We start from the raw sequence: 9,863 nt of genomic DNA, 5'->3' as shown, positions 1-9,863 counted from the left end.
TTTTGTAGGGAGGTGGAGAGTCTGATAGGGAGGGGTAGAGAATTCCTGGCACAAGGGCCTAAATCTTGGAGGCAGGAATGGGAGGAAGTAACCAGTTAAACCATAGATAAAGATTGATAATTACTAGCTCTTATCAAACTTACACATACTTAATACAATCTCATTATGAATACAGTTATTTGATTTTTTTACATAGACCATGTTAAGAATACAAATATCCTATACATTATCTTGTAGACCATGATGAAGTGTTGACATATTACAATGTGGACATACATATGGAGCCTTCTCTGGATCATCAAGGCCTATTGTTCTCAGCTGCAATACAATACATAGAACAATACAGTAGGGGATTAGCATAGGATTAATGTAGGGTACACTCCAGAAAGATTTGGCCTCGAAACATCCAAATTAGATACAATCTCGACCGATTGTATGTAAATTGGCATGTTTTGGGCCATTTCTGATCCAATTCCGATGTGATGTGCTGCTCTGCGGGTCGTTTGATTGTTTTGCAGCAGGTAGGATCTGGAAATGACCATTCAGCTGGGTACAGGTCAAGATCAGATTGGATTCAGATCATGTGCTGGTCGTGTGTTCCAACAGATCGTGAGACGATCGTACGATCATCTTACGATCTGCTCATGACCTGCATCGTTCTGGGGTGTACCAGGCATTAGTCCGACAGCTCTGTGGCTCACTTAATCCTATTAAAAGGCTAGATAAGGATGGCTTTATCTGTATCAACCCTGGTGGGTGAGCAATGACTTACCTGCTCATTTTAGCTGTAGTGGCTCCAGCAGCATTTCCCAGGTCAATAGGGTCATGTAACCATCACTTCCAGGTCAAATCTCCCATTCTCTGTCATTCTGGTGTTTTTCCACTACCCTTAATCCTTATCCCTACACCTAACTGTCATGTCAACATTCTGTTAGTAGTGATATTTCACCTGTAGACATCCACAGAATGTCTATCCTGTACATCACTTGTCAACATCCTAGCTGTCAATATTGTGGGGTAGGCATTCTAAATGTTACATTGATATTGTCAACCTTATGACTAAATTACTTCTGTTATTACATAATAATTTTAAATATTACAGGTTTTTTTTTTAATGACCACATTACAATGATCAATATTATGAGTAGGAAAATGCTGGCTTGGTTGAATAATTAACATCCTTCAAATATTGAATTTTTTGCAGTAACAAATCCAATGAAAATGTTCTCACAATCATTACATGACAATATACATGTATATACTATACTGGTAAGTTGTTGTGTCTATTGCACAGCTCAGATGATAATGTAAAAATAACTTTGTTTTTTCTGTCGCTTAAAACGTCTTCATTGTACTTTTTCTCAATGCCGCCTTGATCTCCTGGTTCCTCAGGCTATAAATAATTGGGTTAAGCAGTGGGGTAACTATGATGTAAAGTAGCGAAATAATTTTACTCAAATTTGGAGAGTGCCCATTCAATGGGAATAAGTAAACACTAATGAGGGTCCCATAATATGTGCAAACAACAGCCAGATGTGAGCTGCAGGTGGAGAAGGCCTTCTGTCTCTCAGTGGCTGAAGATATTCTTATGATGGAAAAAGATATGAAGATGTACGTAACTATAATAAAAATAAATGGAAGGAGAATGACAGGAACAGAGAATAAAACAGCCTGAGCTTCCACCATGGAAGTGTCGGAACAGGAGAGCTGAAGTATAGGAGCCAGATCACAGAAGAAGTGGTCTATGACGTTGGGTCCACAGAAGCTCAGTTCACAAACAAGTATAGTAATAATGATGGTAATAATAAAACCTATCAACCAGGAACAAACAACTAGGTTCAGTTTCAAATTGAAATCCATGATGGAGATATATCTCAAGGGGTTACAAATGGCCAAATAACGGTCGTAGGACATGACACTAAGAAGGAAACATTCAGAATTTGTTGATGCTGAGAAGAAATAAAATTGTGACATGCATGCGGTAAAAGAGACAATGTCACCATCTTTCATGATTACGGAGAGCATTCGTGGGACAATGTTGGTGGTGGTCATGATCTCACTGGACGACAGGAAGCTCAAGAAGAAATACATCGGAGTGTGAAGTCGTTTGGTCATTGCCACCAATGCAATAATCAGAAAATTCCCCATCAATGTGACAATGTAAATAAAAAGAAAGAATATGAAAAGCAAATGCTTTAGATTGTGGCTGTTCTGAAATCCTAGAAGAAATACTTCTCCAATCCTTGTTTGATTGTATTCATACATTTTGCTGTAGCGTTACCATTTCTGTAATACAGACATTTAAAGGGAACAGCAATGCATTTTAAAGCCATTTTTACTTTGTGTCAGACAAATGAAATTTAAAATAGACAAATGACAAAATCTGATTCTACCGCAGTGAGGAAGCTGCACATTAACAGAATGAGAATAATACAGTTCATACTATTATATTCCACTGTAAGAGTCAGGGCAAGTCGTCCCTGTAGGACAGTATGTGTAAAATGAAAGGCTGTTTCTTACAACACAGTGCCAGGGATATTGTTTTAACAGTTGCTCCCAAAAATGGTGGCAAAGACAAAAACTTTTTCCCAACATTTCATAATGCTATCTTTCATCGGGGATGATGAAAAATATAATTCTGAAATATTAGTTTAGGAGCATTTTTTTTAAAGCGGTACTAAGCAGTAGTGATGTCAACGAAGTTTCCTTTTAGAAATTAAATTTAGCTACAGTAACACTCTACCCATTTCAAACTTTTAGGTAACTGTTACCATTCTGCGTTCGTATTACAGTATCTGTAATATACGGAGATACACAGAGACCAGTGTTAAACATGCCATGTTATGACAACCACCTCTTATAAATCATACAATACAGTCATTGTTTGCCTACTATGCAGATTCATATGAATTGTGATAAAAACTGTGAGTAACCCTGATGATGTTCTCAATTACCTTCCATAAAAGCTGAATATGTTTGTCAGTCCCCACGACATTACTGGGAACCATGAAAATGTCTTGCACACTGACAGTACAAGGGGACAGCTAGGAGTTGAGGATTATATATGCTGTATATATAGAGGGTGTACAGCTGTGCCCTAATTCCACCTAGACTTTCTCGGTGATTAGTATACACAGTGCAATTATTAAATCTTTATCCTATTAGAAATCCATCATTAATGAGACTTTAAGAAAAATATTTCTTGTGCTACAAAGTTTCTGGATCAATAATAAATGGATATCTTAATAATTTATTCTTATGTGTTATGCACTGTATAAGATATTAAAGTGCTGTAATTTTAGAATGATATATGTATATCGCAATATTATATTATATTTACTTACATATATTTTGGGTTTATGCTACTGAGGTGGAGTGCATAATAATTAGAGATGAGCGGGTTTGAATTGGGGGAATCCGAGCACCCCCAAACAAACCCAATCCGAGCCTGCTTCCGAGCCTGTTCGATGATTCCCGCCCAGACTCGGAGCGCACGTCTCCGGAGCTTGCGAGATCCCGTTGTCTGATCTCACGAGATCCGTAAGATTCAAACCCTATAAAGGGGCTGGTGGGCACCATCTTCACTCCAGTATTGGAAAGTGAAGTGTTAGGACATCCTGGCTGCCTGCCAGTCTGCATGCTCACTCACCACCTGCGTGCTCACTGCTCATTCGCCCGCCTGCTTCCCGCTGCCTCTGTGCCTGTGCCTCATACTCTTACTCTCATAGATAGCTGTAATAGTTTTAACTACTACAGTCCTGTAGTCCAGTCCTGTTGCACTGACAGTCCATTTGGGTAGTACTGCACTGCTGCTGCATAAGTGCATACTGCCGTAAAGTGCACTTTGCCATGTGTGTGTGTTTGTGTGTGTGTGTGTTTGTGTGTGTGTGGTTTAGGGGTACACTCTTCTGTGCCGCCAACATATAATCATTTATAAATTAAAGGGTTATTAATCCATGTAATGTTTTCAGGCTTTGCCGTGTGTGTGGTGCACTCTCCTGTGCCGCATATAATAAATACCCACACTGGAGAGTTATCCGGGCACTGTGGTCGAGGGGTGGTACTGTATTAGATATTAAATTGTAATGTAGACACACTGGAGTAAAACAAAGGTATTTTGTGGAAGGCCCAACTGAAATATTGCATATATTGATGCCAATGTATTCCATGATTATAAGCGAACAAGCAGGGCCCTCCTACCTCTATATCGGTCTGTTACTAGTACTACCCAGTTTGTTTAATCACTGTTGTTACAATTGTAATGCGTAATTGTATCCTCCACCATTCTTTAAATGGAGACAGCACCGTATGCAATGACAGTAGACATGTCCATCATTGTAGCGTTTTTTCTTTTGTAATGTCATTTTCTCCGGCAGTTAAAAGAAGGAGATCTGCATACAAAGTCAAAGGTGCAGGTGCACAAATTAAACTCCCAATTTAAAATTTTGCAATAAAATTTTGCATTTTTAGCAAGGTTCTTCGCTTAGTTATGGCCATAAGTAACGGCTTGCCCACCGCGTCCAGGTGACCTCATTAGTCGGGCAAGTCCCTAACATTTTGGGGGGTACAAATCTAGGGCATAGGGCACCCCAAAATGGTGCAGCCGAGTGACCCCAGGGCAACACAAGACTGAAAGAAATATATAGTGAAACAAAGTGAGGATAGGTTAGTGAGAGAGGCTGCTAAAGATAGCAGGGGTAAGTAAGTGAGAGGTAAAAAAAATGAGAGATAAAGTAGTGAGAGGTGAAGTAGTGAGAGGTAAAGGTTAGAAATGAATTACATTGAAATAAAACACACAAAAGGGATGAAAGTGAAAATGAAAATAAGTGTTAATTTGTGTTGCTCCTGAGGCCAAACAGCCACACCAGTCCAGGGGGGCCCACAACCCAGAAATGCACCCCCCCCCATCTGATAATCCATTAAACATTTGTGCAGGTCTCACCTTGCTCTGCATGCAGTCTAAGAAATGTCAGGAACCTAATTAAAACCAATATATAGGACAGGTGGGCGTGGGTGCTACCACCAGGCGCAGAAGGGGTCTCTGGCCTTCTAATGTGTATGGAAATACACGGCATTAGATATACAGGGGTGGGGTCCTGGGGTGCACACCAATTGAGAGGTGCGACCCTGCGGAGACCTTTCAGTAGAACTGCATACAAAGTCAAAGGTGCAGGTGCACAAATTAAACTCCCAATTTCAAAATTTTTGCAATAAAATTTTGCATTTTTAGCGAGGTTCTTCGCTTAGTTATGGCCATAAGTAACGGCTTGCCCACCGCGACCAGGTGACCTCATTAGTCGGGCAAGTCCCTAACATTTTGGGGGGTACAAATCTAGGGCATAGAGCACCCCAAAATGGTGCAGCCGAGTGACCCCAGGGCAACACAAGACTGAAAGAAATATATAGTGAAACAAAGTGAGGATAGGTTAGTGAGAGAGGCTGCTAAAGATAGCAGGGGTAAGTAAGTGAGAGGTAAAAAAAATGAGAGATAAAGTAGTGAGAGGTGAAGTAGTGAGAGGTAAAGGTTAGAAATGAATTACATTGAAATAAAACACACAAAAGGGATGAAAGTGAAAATGAAAATAAGTGTTAATTTGTGTTGCTCCTGAGGCCAAACAGCCACACCAGTCCAGGGGGGCCCACAACCCAGAAATGCACCCCCCCATCTGATAATCCATTAAACATGTTAGGGACTTGCCCGACTAATGAGGTCACCTGGACGCGGTGGGCAAGCCGTTACTTATGGCCATAACTAAGCGAAGAACCTCGCTAAAAATGCAAAATGTTATTGCAAAATTTTAAATTGGGAGTTTAATTTGTGCACCTGCACCTTTGACTTTGTATGCAGTTCTACTGAAAGGTCTCCGCAGGGTCGCACCTCTCAATTGGTGTGCACCCCATACACATTAGAAGGCCAGAGACCCCTTCTGCGCCTGGTGGTAGCACCCACGCCCACCTGTCCTATATATTGGTTTTAATTAGGTTCCTGACATTTCTTTGACTGCATGCAGAGCAAGGTGAGACCTGCACAAATGTTTAATGGATTATCAGATGGGGGGGGTGCATTTCTGGGTTGTGGGCCCCCCTGGACTGGTGTGGCTGTTTGGCCTCAGGAGCAACACAAATTAACACTTATTTTCATTTTCACTTTCATCCCTTTTGTGTGTTTTATTTCAATGTAATTCATTTCTAACCTTTACCTCTCACTACTTCACCTCTCACTACTTTATCTCTCATTTTTTTTACCTCTCACTTACTTACCCCTGCTATCTTTAGCAGCCTCTCTCACTAACCTATCCTCACTTTGTTTCACTATATATTTCTTTTAGTCTTGTGTTGCCCTGGGGTCACTCGGCTGCACCATTTTGGGGTGCCCTATGCCCTAGATTTGTACCCCCCAAAATGTTAGGGACTTGCCCGACTAATGAGGTCACCTGGACGCGGTGGGCAAGCCGTTACTTATGGCCATAACTAAGCGAAGAACCTCGCTAAAAATGCAAAATTTTATTGCAAAATTTTAAATTGGGAGTTTAATTTGTGCACCTGCACCTTTGACTTTGTATGCAGTTCTACTGAAAGGTCTCCGCAGGGTCGCACCTCTCAATTGGTGTGCACCCCAGGACCCCACCCCTGTATATCTAATGCCGTGTATTTCCATACACATTAGAAGGCCAGAGACCCCTTCTGCGCCTGGTGGTAGCACCCACGCCCACCTGTCCTATATATTGGTTTTAATTAGGTTCCTGACATTTCTTAGACTGCATGCAGAGCAAGGTGAGACCTGCACAAATGTTTAATGGATTATCAGATGGGGGGTGCATTTCTGGGTTGTGGGCCCCCCTGGACTGGTGTGGCTGTTTGGCCTCAGGAGCAACACAAATTAACACTTATTTTCATTTTCACTTTCATCCCTTTTGTGTGTTTTATTTCATTGTAATTCATTTCTAACCTTTACCTCTCACTACTTCACCTCTCACTACTTTATCTCTCATTTTTTTTACCTCTCACTTACTTACCCCTGCTATCTTTAGCAGCCTCTCTCACTAACCTATCCTCACTTTGTTTCACTATATATTTCTTTCAGTCTTGTGTTGCCCTGGGGTCACTCGGCTGCACCATTTTGGGGTGCCCTATGCCCTAGATTTGTACCCCCCAAAATGTTAGGGACTTGCCCGACGAATGAGGTCACCTGGACGCGGTGGGCAAGCCGTTACTTATGGCCATAACTAAGCGAAGAACCTCGCTAAAAATGCAAAATTTTATTGCAAAATTTTAAATTGGGAGTTTAATTTGTGCACCTGCACCTTTGACTTTGTATGCAGTTCTACTGAAAGGTCTCCGCAGGGTCGCACCTCTCAATTGGTGTGCACCCCAGGACCCCACCCCTGTATAAAAGAAGGAGATGTTGCCATGTCACGTTCCGATTGAGCTGACCATTGTCTCACAAACACCTCTTTACGACTCTCTGCAGATTTGTGTCCATCAGAAACAGAGACAGGTTTACAATAACAGGTTTACAATACCTGGGATAAAGTACAGTGGCCAAAATACAGTGATCTGATTGAACACCCTTTTAGCCCGTCGACAGCATCTCCTGTATGCCCCTGTCATTTTATAGAATAAAATGATCCTCCACTATCAAATAAATTGTGTCAGAAAAACATGGGAATTTTTGAAATTTGCAGTTATTGTTCTCACAGCATAAATGATCCCTACAATGAATGTGTTTGCGTACAATAATACATGTGGTAATAATAAATGAATACAGATATTAAGCTCCATTTTGTCCTGTCCACATGTGGGTGGTTAAGTGGGTGCAGTGGGTACAACTTCATTTCTGAGTGAGGACACCAATGACACTTTTTAAAAAGTCCCTTGTACAGTCTGGGAATTCCTTGTGTAGTGAAATTGAATCCAGAGTGGGCACATGGTACGTCACCCAACTGTGTAAAACCCACTGTACTAATGGCTGATACTGGAGGCACGTCTAACAGCACCAAAATCAGCTTTGCAACTGGGTGACTGCTGTCATACTTCATCTTCCTTGTAAAACTAACCAAATTATTTTCCCAACAGCCAAGAGTAGTTACCGTACAGTATTGGTAGGGTCAGGCCTAGACATTGCAAACCATGGACACACTTGGACTCTTGCTTGGGGATTTGTGATATCAGAATACACAGCTAGTACCTGTGCTTGACTTTAACAAGCTTTATTTTTTAGAGATGGAGGAGGGCTTCCATCTCCAAGAGAAGCTGAACCACCAGGTTAAGCCTTTCCTTACCACTTCCTGTTGTAAATAGCATGTTGCCGAGTTAGTGTTTGTCTGTACATAGTTAAAATTGTTTTGGGTGATTAAATTTTATTATGTTTAGGTTGTTGGATTTTACATTCCCTCTATGACATTGTGCATCGGCCTGAGCAGACGACGTTGATGGACTTGCACGTCAGTGTTATGACTGGTGCCAGTAGCTTCAGCACTAGTAGTAGGAATCGTTTCCTGATCTTTTATTGTTTGTTCTTCATTCTGTACACTGAAATGTGAAGTGACAGAAAAATGTCATTTGGATGCCTTTCCTCCATAGTCAAATTGGCAGGATGGAGGCAAAGTCAGATCTGTAAAGCTGTGTGCACAGGTCTAAAATACATCTTTTGAAGATGACTACACTAAGGGGGTTATTCTTATTCATTGTGAATGCACGGAGGACCGATGCTGTGCGTATGCCTAGGCGTGTTTCGTCGCATGTGCAGACAAAGTGTGCGTGCACCCTACATTGAGAGCCGGGGGTGGAGAAGGGCTGGGTGCACCAGGCAGCCCCATTACCATATGGGAACGCCCAGCGTTTCATGGGTGTTTCCATAAGAACGCTGGGCGTTCTCATGGTGATGAGGCGGTGACGCGGGTGCGGGGGGCTGGCAGCTGACATCACGGATGTCAGCTGCCCACCCATATCTGTCCAAACATACACACATATGGAAGTGACTAGAAAGTCACTTTTATATGCGTGCACCTTCCACATCTTTCGATGGTTAGCGACCATCGAAATATGTGGGAGGTTACCCGCGGCACACGAATGGATGTTTATGCTAAACATCCATTGACAGCTTGTGCGGGCGAACTCATGCTCGAGGGGGGGGGGTGGGCTGACGAACATTCTCAGGGTGGGGTTTAGTGGATTTACAAGGCTCCAGAATAACCCCCTAAGTGTATAATGTAAACTTCACATTATAACCAATTATGTTTGGATTCATTGGTGTCGATAGACTGATACAGATCAACTTCATGTTAGAGTTTAAGACTGTCAGGTCCTTCTAGACAATTAGAAGTTACTTTAAATGTTCCATCTTTACTGCAAACCGTAGACTGCTCAGGGCCTAGTTTTTCAAACTGCCATCCTGTCTGTCACTGTTGTGCCACTGTTCAGTGGCGTAAGTTCGCCGCAGTTACCCGGAGGCAAGATAAATATTGGTGCCCCCCCTACACACACACGCACACGCACACGCACAACACCTTATATAAATATATGTACTGTAAGTTATGTTTAAAATAAACAGAGTTTGTTGTCTATGGTCCTACTAGGAGGGGAAGTCAGCCACAGAAGTGATATTGAAGGATTTCAATGAACTGATTTAAATGGGCAGGGAAGGAGAGGTTCCCCCTTGGAAACAGGAGCCCGGCGGCAGATGACTTCATTGCCTCCCAGAGTTATGACTCTGCCACTGTTAGATGTACTAGGTGTTTGTGCCGCCCACTGGGTTTGTTTTCCTGAACTTTTAGTGTTTGTCCTATATTGGCTTCAATACAAAGCACCCCTGGTCTTAGATCAGTGGTTCTCAACCCTGGTCCTCAAGTACCCCCAACAGT

The 9,863-nt window shown here is 42.0% G+C and overlaps 1 protein-coding gene across 1 annotated transcript; it reads right to left on the bottom strand.

Annotated features, from left to right (window-relative positions):
• Nucleotides 1-1,335: 1,335 nt before the first annotated feature.
• LOC146073412 (olfactory receptor 10A7-like) lies at nt 1,336-2,265 on the bottom strand. The gene has a single exon (XM_083180590.1). The coding sequence runs from the start codon at nt 2,263-2,265 to the stop codon at nt 1,336-1,338; it is 930 nt and encodes a 309-aa protein (XP_083036716.1).
• Nucleotides 2,266-9,863: the final 7,598 nt, after the last annotated feature.

The sequence above is a fragment of the Crinia signifera genome, chromosome 4 (genome assembly GCF_055691185.1).
Source record: "Crinia signifera chromosome 4, ASM5569118v1, whole genome shotgun sequence".
In the NCBI taxonomy this organism is placed as follows: Eukaryota; Metazoa; Chordata; class Amphibia; order Anura; family Myobatrachidae; genus Crinia; species Crinia signifera.
The sequence above is the reverse complement of the archived record's forward strand: the minus strand, read 5'-3'. Positions and strand labels throughout refer to the sequence as shown.